At 36.7% G+C, this 19796-nt stretch overlaps 1 protein-coding gene across 18 annotated transcripts in view; it reads left to right on the top strand.

Annotated features, from left to right (window-relative positions):
* The window catches only part of LOC132914430 (polypyrimidine tract-binding protein 2), a 442018-nt gene that overhangs the window by 378437 nt on the left and 43785 nt on the right, over window positions 1-19796 (top strand). For all 18 annotated transcript variants that reach the window (XM_060973551.1, XM_060973544.1, XM_060973559.1 and 15 more), the window contains one exon: window positions 802-942. In XM_060973551.1, the coding sequence (XP_060829534.1) occupies window positions 802-942 (141 nt within the window). The remainder of the gene's footprint in view (window positions 1-801; window positions 943-19796) is intronic.

The raw sequence follows: 19796 nt of genomic DNA, 5'->3' as shown, positions 1-19796 counted from the left end.
ATTTGAATCGAGTTGGAAACGTTCATCGGAATTTTTATATACATTTTCATTTTTACGAACGGATACACATATCTCGCTTTACTGAAAACACGCGCATTAGATGATCTCAAAATATACTTAATGCTTCTTTTTTTAAACGAAACGAATTAAATAATCGCTAATGGAATTTCTACAAATATCGTTCACATTTATTTGCAGTATTTCAAAATGCTCCAAATAACATTAATGAAATTTCATCCCAATAACGTTCTACGTATGCGCCACATCTCTCGTCCAAAAGTAGTTCTTACGAAATAATGTTTCGCAATTTCGTAATTTACATCAGGTTGTAAATAAAAGTTATTTTTTTTTTATTTTTTATTTTATTTTGGTTATTTTACAATTTGTCCTTGCGGACATTTGGTAAAGTGTTATATCTTGTTGGTGAAGAAAAAAAATATAAATAAAAAATAATATAGCATGTGGGCGGCTACCCCCAGCGGGGTACCAGCTTCGTTTTTTTTTCTAAGTTATATCTTTTATGAGGTCTGTGGGTGTTTCCTTTTTAGTCTTCTAATAAAAGTTATTTGATACAAATTAAATCTGCCCGTTCTTGTTCTCCTAAAAGACTTAAAAGACTTGTACCACCACTCAAGTTTCCTACTTTTTAAACAAAAGTCTCGTCAAAATTACCGCAGTCTGAAATCTAAACTCGCAGTCAACCGTTGGAAAAGAAAAATGAAAGACTCCTCGAAAAAAGTTTCTTCCACGTTGTCAAGTGAATAGATAACTAACTGTCGTTGTTTTTCTCGTTTGTTACAGAACTCGAACAACCAAGTTGCGCTTCCTGGACAGAACCAGGTGGCCCAGACGCAAGCAGAAACCCAAGGGGGCCCCAATACCGTTCTCAGAGTCATCGTCGAGCAGATGGTCTACCCAATTTCCTTGGACGTCCTCTATCAGGTAAGTTACGACTTCTGTTTCGTCGACTATCGATTAATTTCTCGGTAACTTTAACGCTTAGCGATGATTAATCGCGTTGTATTTCTTATCGTCGCCAAGATTCGATAATTTCTAAGTTTTATAGCTTATGGACATTTCGCTAATATATTTTCCCAGTTCTGTAAAAGTTCGGTAAATAATTTTGGAAGAAATCGTGAAACTTGCAATTTACATCGTATAATGCAGACTACCAGCTACTTTTGTAGAATTTCACAGATCTATATATTTAAGAATCTGTGTCCAGTGGAATTAAAAAGAATTGAAACTTTTAAAACATTGTAAAAGATTCGCTGAATCTTCTCAAAGGAAGGTAGCAGATTTAAACAACGCGTCCCAATTCTCGAGTTACAAAGTACGTAAGAGATTATTTGCACTGTGAACACCGGCGATGTAAATCCAAAGGTCTGTACTTTATAAAGTTTTACCAGGTAGTTTTACAGCGTTTTATAGCGATTTACAAAAAACAAAAAAAAAAATCTAAAAAGTCTGAAAACAGCCAAATTGTTGCTAAAAAAAAAAATTGCTAAATTTCAATCAACTCAACTATCATACATATTTATTTTACCTGTGAATAACTTAAAAGAATCTGCTAATATTTTAAAAGAAGATCCGAGTACATTAAAAAGAAAAATTCCTTTTTGAACATCATCCTCGAAAAGCTCGTCAAAAATGTGCGGAATAATTATAAAATTCCGAGTTACACCACAGATTATAAGCTATTCATCTTCAAAGGATTGGAGAGAGGGTCGACGAACGACCAAGTGCGCGAACGCGAAATTTATTTGAAAACAACAGCTATACTAGGGATCAGGCACGCGTGGTAAAAACGGTCGAAATCGCTGGGAATAATGCAGGAGATGGGAAATTAATCGGATTTCGCGGCGTATCCGGCGAATTCGATTCCCGATTAATCGGATATTTTCTTCTTTCGCCGACGAGCGCGTGGATTACAATGGAAGAGGACCGCGGCATATTTCGTCCGCCGCGAGCTCGCTAGATTTTTCGCCTCGTTTTCGTTAATGGAATATTAAACAATCCGCGTTAGGTGGCGGAACATTTACCATTTCGCTAGAATTCGACCAACCTCCGATTTTCCATTACTTCGAGTCTCGTTTGTCACGCTTATGATCCATAACTTGATTTGCTACCGAGTTTGTCGCCATTTTGTTGAGTAGTAGGACAAGATGGACGACGAAATTAGAACGGTCGGTAATGTAGGAAATGGTTGTATTATAAACTATTTGTTATTGGTTCTGTAAGCAGTGTTTTGGCAAATTTTGTAAGATTCTTGTCAGTTTCCTTCTCTTCTTTGAAATTCCGCCTTTAAAATTACAGCTTGTTATGATAATTGACTATCGTGATTTTTTAGATTTTGGCTCGAATTCGATTATAATTTAGAAGATTGATAGAATAACTATAAAAAGTAGACAGAAGTTTCTGGATACATTTATAAAAAAGTAGTAGACGCGGAAATTGCATGAAATATTCTTCATAGAGATTGTTAAACCGAAGAGAATTATTTCGTAATGGTGTAGTAAACCTGCAAGATTTTTACAAACTAAAATATGTACTTTTATACTATGACTGCAAAAGAAAAGAAAAAAAAAAGAAGAAAAGACAGGAACATATTCCTATATCACAATACGTATTTTTGAAGAGTATAATATGAGTTCGAGATCTGAAACGTGAATTTATGGAAGCATGTTACCAGGCAAGCGCTCCGTTCAAAATATCCGGATTTCCACTGCAGCCGAACGTGAACAACTTCCCTGCAAATATTCCCTGTTAGTTCGTCCCTTTTCACCCGCTTAATCCACTATTTTCACAAATTTATGCTACGTTTTATAATAGTTGCGATTCATTTCGCATAAAGGCGGTCAATTTATTTTCTCCATACTGTTCTTAAATTTTTGTCCCTTTAAATTCTATTAAATGCCAGAAATAATTATCAAAATTCTGAATTATACTTCAGCCGTGATACTTCTAGAACTAAAATTTTAATAATAATTTTCATTATTCAAGGAATAATAATTGCAGTTTTCGGACTGAATTTTCTCAAAAACTGAAATCTCCGATGCAATTTTATTATTCTTCGTTTTCGCCTCGTTTCGAGCCATGCAATCGTCCTTGATTCTGTTCGTACCGTGAATTACGGATCATCCTGCGTATACAGATTTCAGGTGACTCCAAGTGTTTGAGAAGCTGTCGCTACACAGGTACACGTATTGTATATCACAGTGTTACGCGTGACACAGGTTCCATCAGCGTTTCAAATGTAATTCTAATTTAACATATAATTCTCTCGACTAAGCAGGACGAAAACGAGCGATTGATTGGCATAATGCAAAGTCATTGAAACAGGCAATTGTGTGGAGCTATCGCGTCACATGGTCCGTCGCACCAATTTTGGATTACCAATTCGTAATAAGGAAACGGCTTCCCCCGCCAGATTACATATTTACAGAATTACGAATAGCAATTAACGATACGCGGGAATTATGCAGCCGCGTTGTTATTGAATTAATTTGCTTGTTTCGGGTACATAGAAACCGATTCTCGTGATCGATTAATTGGCGTTCCGCGACGCTCGATTAACGAGTCGATTAAAATTATCGCCACATTATCGCCACTATTGTTGCCACTACCGTTGCTGAAATAAAAAGGTTTTATATCATCGAAGCCATTAGATCATCGCACAGTTGTTTCAGTCGAGATTGTACGCGTCGTAGAAATTGTGAAAAGTGTTAGTGTCAGGTATAGTTACTTGTAACAGTTGTACAGAATATCCTATATAGATCACTATAGAATATACATAGGTCGTTTACTGAAATCTTGTCAATCTCTTGAAAAATATTGCAACACTATAAATCAGCACTAACTATAAATTTTAAAATTCCCCGAGTTTCAATCAAATCGTCAGATTCTCTACGTTAGAAAATTCTGCTTCTCGAAATGGAGACACAATTTCTTATTTCTGTTACGGCAAATAAACATAGGAAACTATGCTGATTAACATTTAGTTACAAAGTTTTTTCCGACAAATATTTGAAAAATCGTGCACCGAATATATACGCGCCTACTTCTTGTAATAAATTTGTGATAAATGTAACGCTTCGATGATAGGTTAAGCAAATATATGATAAATATATGACATGTATAATATATGACAAATTCCTTGATAAATACGTCGTAATTTATTACCGAAATACTCGAGGAGCGAAGTACGATAGGGAAGATCGAAATTGAAAAAAATCGGCGCGATATTTCACCAATTTTTGCTTACGAGAAACTGCCGTTTCCCTATAACACTTTTTCACCGCGTTGACATGTGGGATCGATCTCGAAAGGAATGCAACCAATCTTCATCAGTATCGTGCACAACTGCGTCCATCTAAACTTTTCCTCCGCTTCTTTTTTTCTTCTATCAATATTTCGACACGAAAAAATAGAAAATTCGCGCCGTGGCAAAAAGAGTGAAAAAGGAAAAAGAACGATAAAAAGTAAGAGATAACAAAAGAGTGATTCACTGTGGGGGAATGCGCTGATCGCAATCAAAGTTTAGGAAAAAAAAAAAAAGAAAAAAAAGGAAACGTAAGACAATACCTATTGTAACAGCTGGCTTTTTGTTAAAATAAGGCAAAATGGAAACAAAGAATCGATAGGAAAGTGAAACAGTACAGACGGTTTTATTTCATCGTTATAAAAAATATATGTACTAAAATGATTTTGACTGAGAGATGAAGGCCGGGCAATAGAATCTCCAATTATTCGAACGTGAAAAACCTGTTAATAGGAACAATCGAAAAATTTGTATATGCTTTCACGAATGTACGTATCGGTAAGGTAACAGAAATATTTTTATCGTTGGATTATTTTTCTTGTTTATTAGTTGCGTGTAATTCATGCATTTGGATATGTTTAGCAATTCCCCTTTAACGAGTCCCCTTTAGAAGCCGTTGAATGCAACAATCGCTGCTATTTCCGTTTTGGAGTGAGCCCCGTGGATTTTTCGGAGGTTCGTTGCGTCATGGCCCACGAATCCGGAAATTGAGGGCTTCTTTCCGGCTGAATGTCACGTGTTTTCATACGTAATGCTAACCGTGGCTACGGTATGCTAAACGTGGCTTGGACCATTCTTTCTGTTGGATAGAGGTTAAGGGAAAAGAGGAAAAAGAGGAATAAAAAGAAGAAGAACGTGTGGGGTGGCTTGTAGGGCTAGTTTGAACGAAGGTTCGCGAGATCACGAGGCGACGAAAAATGGAAAGTGTAAGAAGCGTTTCTTCCTTGCTTTCCGCGCTTTTTTGCGAATAATATAGGGCTTAGTGTAATAGAGATTTATTTCGTGTTTTCTTAAGCATTTGCCAGGAATCTTCCAATTCTCTAAGGCGACATAGTTTGTATTTAGAAAGCTATGAATTTTCATGAACATTCGTATTACGGAGGTTTGAAATTTTTAAGGTTCCCCAATTGCGAAAGTTTGACATTTTCACGTTTCTATCGAAGCCGAAAATTCTCAAAGATTAGCCAGATCGTGTCTATAGAAGCATGAATTTCCGTAAACGCTCACAATCTAATTACAAAGATTTGAAATTTATTGTACCATTAAATAATTCTACATGAAACCCGAAAGTTGCTAAAGATTAGCAGCCAGCTTGCGTTTATAAAACCATGAATTTCCATAAAAATTCACAGTCTATAATTACGAAGGTTCGACATTCGCTGTACCATTAAATAATTTATACGAAAGTCGAGAATTTTCAAAGATGAGTTGCATTCTGGAATCGAAGGAAGATCCGAGAGATTGGAGAAGATTTCGCGTGGTGACTTGATGCACTGGATTTTGGTAGGAGTACGGAGTAGTAGAAAGGTGGTAAGCCGATAATGGACTGACTAGAAAACACGGCTGGATTACAGACCCTGGCATTGGCCGTTGTTTGGTCGCGTAAGTAGGCTTACGCGGCGATTTCAACGCCGAATTTACACGCATCGCGATCGCTTCGAAAGATTAGCTCCCGGCCATCACGCTAAGTCGATTCTGCCTGCTGACCGGAAGTGCTATTCCGCTGCCTTTGTTCGCTACAACGTGCATTATATAGTAACCAAGGCCTGTAACAGCTATTTCGAAGTTTCGTCGTGTTTCGCGCTATCTAATTCGTGAATCTCTGTTTGGACAAAAATTGAATAGAGAATCGAGCTGATTTCATAATACTTTGGTTATCGTAACAAAATTTGCACGTGCTCGAATCCCACGTACGATGGCCTTTAACGGTTGAAAAGCATAAAATAGATTCCTACCCTTTGTAATTAAGTTCTGAATATTTATGGAAACTCGTATAGAGTATAAACGCAAGTAAAGAAACAGAGCCTAAGCAGAAATTTGTTTTATATACTTATTCGATGTTACAAGCAGTACTCTACTTGGCGTATTTTCCATATTTTCGCATATATTAATATACATATTTATAGGTGGTGCGTGATTTATGAATTTTATTAGATTTTATGTTTTATCCATATCGTTTCATAGCGGCTTGATAGTGGTAGGTAATCGAGATTAGTTAATACGACGGTGTTGCTTTCACATTAGCTTAATATTACTCGTAATTTAATGGATCATTCTGGTGCATTATTCATAATGTAATTCCTGATTAGTAGTAATCAAATACGAATGGAGCAGATTATCGATGGAGATTTGTATGCTTCGCGCGGAAAAATGTATAAATTGCGTGCAATAAATTGTATTAAGACTTTCAAAAATCACGGATAATTCTAAATCGCGAGTAACGATTAAATAAGTTACACGAAATTATAAAATAGCAAATGTGAGGAGTGGCAAAGCTGTCAGTATTTTGCGCAAGTGGCGTAGCTGCTTCGACTGCAATTCCTTCCCCGCAGCACGTAATCCTCGCGATTTAAATGAAATCGATGCAGAACAACTGCAAAGAAATCTGCAAATATTGAAACATCGAGAATTCAAGAGAGAAGATGGTTATCCGTGGAGTTGAAACGCGAGAAATTTAATAACGGTCAGGAAGTCTGAGAAATATGCTTGGTCGTAATATTTATATTGGAATAATCGATTCAAATTAATATTAATATTTGTATCTTAATGGTCTGCCTAGATTTTTCTTACTTTATTAACCAATTCCAATTTGCAAAGTAAGAATGAAGTCGAATATATATATATCGCTTTGATAATTGGCGAAAATTCTTGGTACAGATATTTAACATCCAGCAAATTATTTCGCAAAAAATTTTATCAACTACAATCCTCATCACTCTGAAGAATGAAAAAGCGAACAACGCCCATAATCGTAGAATTCACGGTCTTCAAGGCGAAGCAGAGTAATCGACGATAAAAACAGGAGGGTCGTTAAAAGTTTCTGCGATCAATGGCCTCTCGATAGGATACGTTTCGTTAACTTCACGGATCATTAGAAATTTTAAGACGCTGAGTAATAGCGCCTCACTGCATTATCAAGTTTTCACGACGTCACTTCGACAGGCCACTCTTTCTTCGTCTTATTCCTTGATTATGCACCGAAGGTTTACAAGGGTAGGCGCGCGTAACCGATTTCGTGATCTTTGAAATCAGTGACCATTTTCGTCTAAATAAAGAACATTTGGTAATAAAACAATATTTGAAACACGAGCCGACCATAAAATTTCGATGCATTCCTGATAAATGTTTTTCTCAAAAATGTACCTAGACTTTATTACGAACACGCTGTATAATTAAAATACTTGGAGGGTGGTAATTAACGTACAAAATTAAAGAGAGAGGATGGGACTGTATAAGATAATGATAAACAAAAATTAAGAGAAGGAAGTAGATCTCTGTAAAAATAGTAAGAAAAAAAAATTAAGCGGAGAGACTGGATCTCTACAAATGAAATAATAAATAAAAATAAAGAAGACAAACTAGATCTCTCAAAGAACGACCAAGTAAAACCAGCCCTTAATCGTTCGTTCATTCGTCGGTGGAAAAGGGAAACAGGGGAAGTAAAAAAGCCATCAGCCACGAAGAGACGATCGGTTACACCGCAGCTAACCGTGAAAAACCACCCTCGGTGCTACATGGGGGTTACAAGGCACGTAAGAAGGTAGGGCGGAAAGGAAAAGAGGGAGAGAGAGAGAGAGAGGGAGAGAAAGGAACGAAGGGAAAGTAAGCAGAAATAGAGGCAGGCCGCGAGTTCGTAAATCGGATTATACATACGGTCGTTGGATGGAGGCTCGTAAAAGCGGCATGGCATCCTCGAAACCGGTCGTTTCCTCCCTGTAATTTCTCTCTGAACACGTTCCTCAACGTCCTGTGTTGAAAAACGCTCCTTCAGGAAACGTAAATGCCGGTCTTTTGACGTTTACGCGCGTAGTTGCTTCAAATGGCGAGCGATTTCTCCTTTCCCACCTTTCTTATATTTTTTTTTTTTTTTCTTTGTTCTTTGTCTTTTTCGTGACTTATTCCGTGGAGGAAAGGAAGAGGAAATTTTGAGAAGGGAAAGTGGATAGGGTGTACGGGGTGGCTTGGACACCTGGGACACTTTAAATCTCGTCTTATTAAAGCAGCGTTGGATGGAACGGATCGGTGTCTTTTTGGAATGGAAATTAGGGTTGTCGAGTGTTTTTCGTTATATTTTGGTTAATATCGAAGTGGAGGGTGGGTTTTAGGGGTTGTTGATACATTAATATCTATATATTTATATTTAGTAGCAGATCTAATTTTCTACAGTACGCTTTTATAGTAATTACAAAAGAAAAACCAACATTTTACGTTATATGTTGCCATTGCAACATTTAATTTTCAATACGAGTTCTTTGTGATTCAAGATTCTATTATTCGGATAAATTTCACGAAGCAGTGAGAATTTGTGATTTATGCGTCTTTACACAGGTATGCATGCAGGTATACGTGTATCGATGGATCATCGAGATTATTTTTTGATACGCTGCGTTAAATTCATATTTTGTTATGATGTATGATTTTTAATAACTATCGTGGATTAAAAATTTGTTTAACGCACGTGGATGGTTATCGCGATGGGATTATGAATTATTTCATTCAACCGTCTGCCTCGTGTAATATGCTATTTTGTTATATAGGAGTGTTTATTACACATTCGGTATTCATTTCGAGGATTTGTTGTTTTAATTATAGCCGCGAGAGTTATGGAAATTATATACTGGCTCATTATAGAAATATTTCACGAAGCGGTAATGTACATGCATAAATATATTTGTAGAAAACTGTCGACTGGTAAAAGTTAAAAATGTTTCTTAATGTCCCATATAAAAACATCTTGTTGATTAATTTTTAGATTATTTTGCAGGAGAAAGATTTATGAAAATATGAAAAATTCGAAAATGAAAATCCGAATTTTTAAAATATCGTTGTACATAGTTAAAATGGTTAGTATCTGACGTAGCCACATAATTAGGTATAATAAATCATACCGAATGTACCTTAAATTTGTTTAAGTTAGATTAAAAGTAAGTTAAAAATTATTTTTATACCCAAGGCTGCATCTTTTGGATTGTTGTTTATTTCTATGTTGTTGCGACAAACAAGTCCCTTAGAACTTCATGAAATGATGAAAAGGTAAGAAAGGGGGTACGTTTTGAAATTTTACAGTATAATAAAGTATAGTTACTATACTAGAACCAGAAAAGCAGTTTATATTTTCGCATCGTCAATATAAAACCGATAACAACCATAAATGTAAAATTCGATCGAGATCCAAATTTACTCGCGTAGTTTCGATCACGTGTACATCAAGCACGAATAATGTCGGATCGTCGACGCAGATATGGCCGAAATTACGTTACTATTATTGTTCGTTATTGCATTAGCGACGACGGTGGGAGAGAGAGGGAGAGAGAGACGGTCGTAGACGCGTCGATAATCGAGAACGCGAATTAATAACTGTTACATCAATCAATATGTACAATGCGACCCCTCTGTCGACGATGCGTGCCACGGTGACCATGAAAGGGTCGATGTTTGCTATGGCTGGCAACGGACGTAGGTGGTTCCCTGGAGACCGATGAACGACCATCATTTCCACGGAATAAACGAATGAACTCTCTTCCTTCGTGTTACGGTTGTTGTCGCGGTGTTACGGGGAAATTAGTGAGTACCAAGGGTTCGTTCCCCATTTTATATATATATATACAACCATTTAAAGGTTTGGAGTTTTATTTTATATAGCAAAAAATATAAGGGATATAATAAATATAATAAATATAATAAATAATAAGGGAGGATTTCGTCTTTTGTTTTCTTTTGTGGGGCGAGGGGGAGGGAGGGTTTATAAGGACTGTTCCAAAGTTCCGAATTTTAGAAACATATAGTAGAAATTCTGGATTTTACGTTTTGCGAGATTGATTGTACAGGTGTATTCAAAAATTGGGGCAGAGCACTTTACTTTATGTAGAAGAAATTAATAGAAAAGGTTGGACTTGCGTTCGATGAAGGTGCATTGGTATATTTGAAGGTTTACTTTATATTAGTATTATTTCATATAGGATAAATCAATGTGTAACGTATAGAGTATCTTTAAAAAGTTTTGTAACATGAAATATCTGCGTTTAAAGAGCAATAAATAATTTCTGAATCAAATAACGTCATAGAATAGTGACTACGTTTTAAGGAGATTATTTAGACGTTTAAACATCTGTGTGTTACGTGAAACGTGCTCGAATTACATCAGCGGCTTTAATGCCGCTTTCACACTACATATACCACGAATCGATTCTCATCGATATTCGACAGAAGCGATTGCTGTTCTCTATTTTGACCACGTTGACAGTGACGTGATTTGACAATCAACGGGCAAACATACTGTTGCCAGCATGGAACAATCATCCAAATGAAGAGCGATTTTTATATACATTTTTCTTCTTTTTTTTTAACGTTCCTCTATTATACAATTTTTAATTTTTTCCTATTTCCTACATTTTCTAGTTTTCTAAATATTTTTCTCATTTTTCCATAGCGAATATTAGTTTCGGAGCTTGGATATTTTTTTTTAAAGAATATTTGACACGAAATTCGATATTAATTTCACTGGAGAAATATTGAAAATAGTCGCTCTCTTCGTATGCGGATGCAGGAAATGTTTATTAAACGTTCAAATGCAGCCTAAAATTTGTTCGGAAAATTGGAGAAATTGAATGTTGATTGGTTACAATAGAAGACTGGATTTTTCCCGCGTATTCTGTAATGGATACAAATAACATGGTAAAGGTGGAAAATAAATGAATGGAAAATTACGAAATATAATATTTCATTCGGAAGCCGAATGGCTGTGAATTGTTAGTGTTATTTTTTCGTTGATCATATTTTTTCATTCGTGAGTCATAACAACTCTTACACTTATGTAGTAACTGAATGCTCCTTTATAACATTCTGTTTGGTGAAATATTACTGCTAGTACAACTAATTAATTTAATTGTTTTGTATTTTAATACATTTAATATATTTTCAATTTCTCTCTATTATACAACGAAATGCTACGATCGAATAATAATCTCCAATATCTGATCTTTCAATTTGTTCCTCTTCTCTTAACTTTTCCTAAAAAATTCGACAGCTTGGATCCAAAACATTCGCATAAATCATAAAAAATTCCCAAATTTTTTTAAATGATCGAAAGTTATGCCAATCAACCGTCGATAGCCTCGTTGAGCAGAAATTCGAACTTGGAGGGAAATATAGCTAGACGGAATGGTTTTTTTTTTTTAAATAACGAGACGCGTAACGGAGAGGAATTTTTGCACGGTGAAAAGGTCGGTTAATTGAAAAGCATCGAAAGTGAGAGTTTATTGGAAAATGTTTTGTCACAGGGGTACACGTGATTGTGTTTAATTACGAGCACGTGTCGTGCTCTTTTTATTGCTGGCCATTTTGCAACGTTCACCCGACCTTTTTACATCGTTTCGCGCCATAATTGTCGTCGTTATCATTTAGTTTATTTGCGGATAATAATTCATGTATTTACGAAACCGGAAAATAGGAATATTTCAGTGGAATTTAAATAAATTCATTATTCGTTGTATTTAATATTGGCGATAGGATGCAATCGTTGATATTCTCAATTAATATTTAGCTGAAGACGCCTAAATGTTCGTCATAAACCATCGCTGTTATACAGTGTATTCGTTATACCTTGAGACGCGTAAATAACTCGAAAACTACAAAAGATACGAAAAAATGTTCGAAACAAATATTGTATCATTTCGAGGATGGCATATCGTACCGATATTTACTTTGTCTTGCGATGATCTTGAAATGTGCTGCGACGATCATGGTTATATTCTGAAATGGTAATTACATCTTGTTTTATTCCTTATTATTGTAGTTGATTTCAACAAATTCTCAAAACACTATTTACTTGCATTCTTCGCATAAACAGCCGTCGACATATTAATTCTCGAGTGTAATGGAAAGTTTCGTCCTTTTAAATGGTGTACATGTAGGAGGACAAGCGACTAGCTATTTTCGGAATACTATTTAGTACAGCCACACATTTGGTACACGTGGAATCGGCTCTTTTTACAGCCATCGTGATGTAGAACGACCAACGTGTTCATTGGATAACGTCAATGTCGCTGGCATGCCAATTTTGTCTTTTAATATCTCGATAGTGATTTGTACAAAAAATACAAGAAAGTAGTGTTTTGAAAATGTTTTGACGTCGGCTACACGAATATGGAATAGAAGAATGTAGTTCCCGTTCGAAAATATAATCGTGATTTGCTAGATCCCCCGGTGCTGTCCTAGATCATCGCAAGGGAAAATAAATATCGGTATGATACGTCCCCCTAGGAATTGTACAACATTTGTTTCAAACATTTTTTCGTATCATCCATAGCTTTCGCCCATTGTCCATCGCCCATTGAATTTTTCGATAGAACCGGCGGAATATAATTCGCCGAGAATATAGCCGGGGATGGTTTATTATCAGCCCCTTCATTGTGTCGTCATTTCCACTAGACCGGCCTCTTGCAGCCACCGAAATGGACTTCTGTCGTCGAAGTAATGGGGAGGGGGGAGGTCGTTTAAGAATTTTTCGCTCGAGTTTGCAGTTGAATCGAGAGCTGCCACCGCGATGAGAAAACTTTCTAGGTATCGACCTTAAACTTGCTGTGTAAATTGGTAGACGTGATTCCAACGCCTTTCGTTTTTCGGTAATACCATTAATTTTGTCAGAATTGAATTCTCCGCGGGTTGGCTGGGGATATACCGAGTTTTGGAAATCGATGTGGTACGCGAATGAAGGAAAGCATAAAGCATTCGAGTTTCGACAATTTTTTCCAGTCGATGATTCCGTGATATATTATCTATGGTGTTATTTTATTTTGTAATTTCAGAGTGAATATCTTTATACGCTTTCTCAGTGAAGTGGATGAAATTATTTGGGAAACATACTTTCTCGAAGATCATTGCTTTTTTTAAAAAATCTCTGTCAATTGAGAGTCATTATTTCTTACTGCTTAATGTTTAGTATTTTTAGCGACAATTTGGTGATGCTATACTGAAAACTAATTCTAAAATTAGGCGATTTGTTTGTAACTACAGTCGAGTAACAAATTCTGCCAAGTTTTCCATCTCGCAATCACAGTCAATAAAATCATTGCACTGAATCAACGTCACGTGTAATACGAATAACAACGATCTTCGCATTCGGAAAGCAATTCCTATTGAGGATTCGGAAATTTGATATCGATACTGTAAAAGAGGGAAAGAAGGAAGTATTTTAAGCGAAAAATATGAAAAGAGGAAAAATTGGAGATGGCAGGAAACGAGAGAAGGCGGACGATATCGCGTTAAGTATTAAAACGCGGCAATAACAAATACATTACGTGTTAAGCGTAGTTTCCAAGTGACGTCAAACGCGATAGAAGCACGGTCCGTGGCGGTGGATATTTATTGAAAAAAAATCATGCCCGGTTGCCTGTATTTTAATTAAACGAAACCGCGGATTGCCGTTGAATTTTTTATCCTCTCATTTCCATTTCCACCCCTCTGTTTCGCTCCGTTTTTATGCCCCGCTATCAAACAAGCGATATGTAATACGTTTTGTTGCTGAAAAACGATACGTTCAACGTCGTGATGCGAATAAATGTTTAATCAACCTGCAGTTCTTTTCGTAAATATTGACAAATCAAAAAACGAGGTATGATTTAAAAAATTACGCCGCCCCCTTCAATCGTGGCTATATCAAGGATTCAAGTTTTTTTACCACACCGCGTGTATAAATTTGTTAGACGAATAATATCGAGCCTGAAACTTTCTTTCATTTTTAATTCGCAGAATGTGTTATGCCGTTCGTATTTTGTTCTAGTCGCGTCAAATATTGTAATATCATACTTTTAAGTATTGTATAACGTATAATGATACTTTTCATATTGACTGTACTCTTTTATATTCCGAATTTATAATAGTACTAATTTATTAACTAATTCTGCTTTTAAAGTACGATAGGGGGAAGCCAAACTTTTCTCCGCGTTAATTAATCCCTCATCCCGCTTCATTTCGTTTTAAATAAATTATGTCACTCGTTTTAATCATAGCCATGCCAGTTTCTGCCATAAAATTGTATAAAATTATTGAGAAACTTCTATAACTTTTTCTTTGAAACTGTGTCAAAACTTTCGAACATTAAGCTTTTCCAATTTCCTTTTACAAATATTCTTCTCGCGACATTAATTTCGCCAATAAAATATAAATTGTATCGATTCGAAAAGTATCCTTTATAACGGAAGACGTCATTTTATCAGCTTCCTTTAAAAATATATAAATGTATAATCAAATCGCGGGATATATAATTAAATAGCGAGTTGTAAAAACATAATTCTATCAAACCGAATTACGCAAATGATAAAAAATATTCGAAAAAAATTATCGCAAATAAAATATTAGGCATACTAACGCGTATAAGTTTGCCATTTTCGGGGGAATAAATTATGCCCACGGCTGGGATTCAATCGCCGTATCGCTCACGTCGATACTTTCGATCCTGCGGCCGTACTCGAGCAAGTTTTCAACGAAAAATCCCACGGGAAATCAAGCTGTTCAAAGGCTGGCGCGTTCGAGAAAGAGTACAGCCGTTCGAACGACAACAGCGTAATTTTTACCATCGAAAGGGAGGGTAAAAAGAGAGCGCGTTTCGAGCGCGATTTTGCCGATATTCTCGCGATTCGAGTTGGGAATAATTGCGTCGGGATTCGATATTTAAATCATTTCCGAAGGATTCTTTCTCTCGTCGAAAGTCTCTTAATTGTCATCTATCTTTTTATGCGTTTCTTTCATAAACATATCGTAGCAGAGGACTCAAAAATTGCTACTGTTTTTAAATGATTTCTTTTTTTAAATTACATCAATAATATGTTAAAGTAGCAAATAGTAGATTCTTTACAAGTATTGTATTTAATTAACAGACCATTTAAGTAAGTAGTTAAGAAGAAAGAAGTAGTCGGTATACTATCCGAGCAACCGGCCAATAAAGAAAATAAAAAATAATAAAAATTACCTTTTTCATTGAACATGTACAAACTTCTGCGAGTAATCGTAGTCAGATGGAACTACTACAAAAGTTTCATTGCTCTTTATGTATCGCCATCAATACTAATTGAAAGTTATCGTCCACATCGTTTTCAATACTAATCGATAGTCGAACGTTCACAGCAAAAGGTTAACAGTTTTATATTCGTCCTAAATTATTACCAATAAAAAGATCGTTTCTTCGTACGTAGAAGAAAAACAAAGGAACTTGGATAACTGCCTCGTTTCTTTACATTAGACCAATGGAACTATTTTTCCGGGGCACTGCGAAACAATTGCGAGCAATATTCGTCGTTCCCTTCTTCGAAAACAGCGTTGGCAAATGCAATTTGCGCCGCGTCGTATCGAGACTGTTAATAGAAATCTCGTCCGCCAAAACGATACGAATTTTCCTTCCATTAATTCGTGATCATAGTTTCGTCGCCGCGATCAAAACCGAACGAATCGAACTATGGGGCTGGACGGAGAAAGAGGAAGCCAGGAGCCGGTTGAAAAACGCAAACGGGCAAATTGCCCGTCACTGATAGCCGAAATAACCGCGGCGAGCAGACGAAATAACCGTCGGCAATAATTAAACAAAACCGCGCGCGAATCGTGGCCGCTGGCGAAAGAAACCTCATCGATTCTACAGAATTCGAAAATGCAATCGGAATCGGAGTGCACACGGGGATTGCAACCGGCTCGATTTTCGTTAATTACGTTGCTTGCTTTATCCCGGAGCGTTTATGCTGCGAGGAATTATCGTTCGTTTGTTATACGAACTTTGGAAAAGACACCGTTCCTTTTTAATTATTACGTCAAATCGTTAGATCGTTAGATTAATGGATTTCTTTGTCCTTGGTTTTCCTTGGTGCGACAAGGTATTTAATTGGATATTTTTTAATGATTCGAACGAAGGTTCGTCGAGTGGGAAATTTCATTTGCCGAGGATTTGATTCGTTGCTCTTTTAGATTTGGATATTATATCTCGCCTATGAAATATTTTAGACATTTTTGCATAATAATACTTTCCTAATTCCCATACTTACATGATCAGTAAAGATTTCTCTTGCATTCGGATTTCTACGTCACAGAGAAATCATTCCAACTTATAATATTCCAAAATTCTCAAAGAAACCATCTAAACCTATCCAATTCAAAATTTCATCACGAAATACGAATACTACGAGGTATTTTAAAATTCCTCCCGAAAATCTTCTCAAAAGAGAACCATCTCCTTGAAAATGCACCTTGTTTCAAGTCGATATCCATGGGTTCCTAAGATATGGACTTGCAAAGTTTATCTCTACGACACGGTGATACCGTGCAGTGAACGGCGTGCCCCACATTCTTTCCTGGAAGTGAGTACTTACTACTAGTAGTAGTAAAGACTCGCTGATTCAACGGGTGTCATTGAGTAGCGCGCACGTGACTCGCTTGCGATAGGTTAGTGCATCGGTGCGAGCGAGAGATCGGAGTGTGCGAGCGGGACAGCGATAGCGAAATCAGAAAAATTAGATTTCGCTTGGAACGACGATATTTTAGAAACCGAAAGTCCGATCGGAGTGGACCAAATGGCATCTCGATCGATCTCTGATCATCCCTTGCAAAGTTATCGGGCCTTAAATTTGTTATCTTTTTAATCGGATTTCATGGAGGTTTTAGTTAATACTATCGTCAATGGGGAATCTTTGGTGGGCATAATCGTTTTAAAATTTGTAATGGAGAAACGATGATAGTGTTTCGTTGTCTACGTTGTAATTGATACTAGAATTTGCTTTAGTTGGCTTAAAGAGATTAAAGGTGATATGCATGATATTGATATTAATGAGTTATTAATATCGTTATTAATGGTTTCTAGCAAGGATAATCAGGTTAAAATTTTCCATTGAAATTGGTATTTTCTGAAGAATGAAATTGTTAGAATTTTTAAACGGCCGAAGCGAGTAACGTCATCACAATATATACCACGTTATTTGGATATTTAATATTCCTAAAGAAATAAAGATCGTATATATCGATTAATATACACGCGTACCACACGTTTACATATTTATAGGTTAATATACACGTATCGTAAGTCCTTTTCCCATGTTCTACGCTATTATCAAAATTATTTAATGAAAACTTCACGGTACAAGGTTTAAACAACTTCAGCTTCAAATATATCAAAGATTACGCTTAATATTATTATTTATAATCCCGTGCAAATGATAATTCGTAATAACCACAACAAAGGAAAGCACGCTCACCTCGTAATTTGATTAAATTAGTCGTGGTAAAGTCGGATAATATTGTTCGATAAAACCGGCACTGATTAAAATCGAATAAATGTTAAACACTCGTTTCACTCTCGGGGGAGTAAGTTCGAATCTGGACGCAATTACCCTAAAAACGAGCCATTTCCGTGAGCAGCGCGAGTGTTAACGATAATGAGCATCTGTCTGTGGAAAGTAGCAATTTTTATTGTTATTAGCGACGCTTTACACGCCTCTGCGTACTGTTTCTGTTCATTTTCTGGTTAATTTCGCGGAATCCGCCAACGAGAGAATGGAAGGGGATTGCTTTTCCGACGGCTCGTTTGCAGAAAATAAGGGTTGAGCTTAAATAATTAGCGGTCGAATGGTTCAGAAAGGGCGCAGAGAATTTCCATTGATTTCGGATCACTTTTTGCTTTTTCCCCGTGCTTTTAGCCTCCTTTGTTTATTCATCTCTTGGTTTGCTGCGTTTCCAGTTTTTCACGAATTCGCAACAAAAAAAAAAACAGTCGATTTCGTTTATCGCGTTGCGCGTAACAGATGAAAAATTTTGATTAGTCTCTGAGGCTAAAATTAATGTGTCAGCGAGTTAGTAAACTGGTATGTAAATGAGTTAGTAAATCAGTGGGTTAGTAAGTTAATGAAAACGGCAACTGAGATTGACAAGTCCAAAAGACGAAACGGGGATATTATACTGAATGGAAAAGGGCCGATCAGTGCACCGATGCGACCCTTTTAAGTACATCGCTGTCACGACCCTTCTTCCCGTTCCCTGCCATTTTCATTCGTCATCCTCTTTATTTTCAAACGCGGCGGGTTTATCGTAGCGACGACGAAAAATATAAATTCTTCATTCAGCCGTCACAACGCCGATGTTGAATATTCGATGAGAACTAAAACGCGTGACACTGCTTGCATTAGCGACCTCTCTCCCCCGTTATACGAATCCAGCCCCTCCGTCGCGCGATTCCCATTCACATTTGCAGATATTTCTGGCGTCAACTCGGTGCCATGCATTTTTATGAGATTCAGTTATTTACTGATGGAATTACACACTTGTACAATGAAATACTACTACTACTACTACTACTTTTTATTATAGTGGTGAGAAGATTATTTTCCGGAGTGAGTACTACTAATATTTCTGGTATTACTGAATATTAGAACTATGTGATTCTTTTCTCTTTTTTAAATTTCTTTTTCCTTCAAGAACGTGATAATCCGAATAAGGAGATTATCCTTATTCTCGTGGATGATTATACCATCGGTAGCATCAAGTAAAGTTGGAGAAAAAATTTAGAATTGGAAATTTGAGTAAGAGGGACCTTTGAAAGCAGTAGAGTTATTTTGGAAATTGCGAACGAGAGAGTTAAATAATGAAAAAATCCTTGGGAAAATTATTTAAACGCGCGAATATTTCCTTAGTTGCACGTACGTGTCACGCGGTTTTTTCACGATACAACCGACAGAGATTGCATCTCGTGAGAGACTGTGTGCTTAATCGAGCACGATAACGGTGCAGTTATTATCCCTGAGACAGAGATTAAAATTTTAATTGCGGCCACGAAGCCGGGTCCCTCGTATCGTCCGTTACATTCTCCTCTTTTCCGTTTCCGTTTTCACGGCTGTTTCGCGGCCGGATGGATAAAAATACGCTCGACGATCCTTTTGTTGTTTACGCGAAAAATCTAATTATCCGAGCTTTAGAGCGTGCCGCGGTTAAAACGGGCACGAACTCTTTAAAACAGAGCTAAATCAGAGACGTTTCTCAGGACGTTTCTTGCGTGACGTATGCACGGTATATCAACCGCGCACCACAGTATTTAGTATAATAGTTTGACGAGTATAATCCGTCGCTAAAAATATTTCACTGTGGGGAATTCGTTCGAGAGAGACATTTTTTTGCAAGTGTAGTAGTGCTTTTACAGTGGATTTTACGGTGGACACGAGGGTGGTTTCATACGTAGTTTATTTTTAGAGCTTATGGCTCTTTGATGAAGATTGACGATGGAGTTGGC

The sequence above is a fragment of the Bombus pascuorum genome, chromosome 15 (assembly GCF_905332965.1).
Source record: "Bombus pascuorum chromosome 15, iyBomPasc1.1, whole genome shotgun sequence".
Taxonomy (NCBI): Eukaryota; Metazoa; Arthropoda; class Insecta; order Hymenoptera; family Apidae; genus Bombus; species Bombus pascuorum.
Note: the sequence above shows the minus strand (reverse complement) of the source record. Positions and strands in the feature narration are given on the sequence as shown.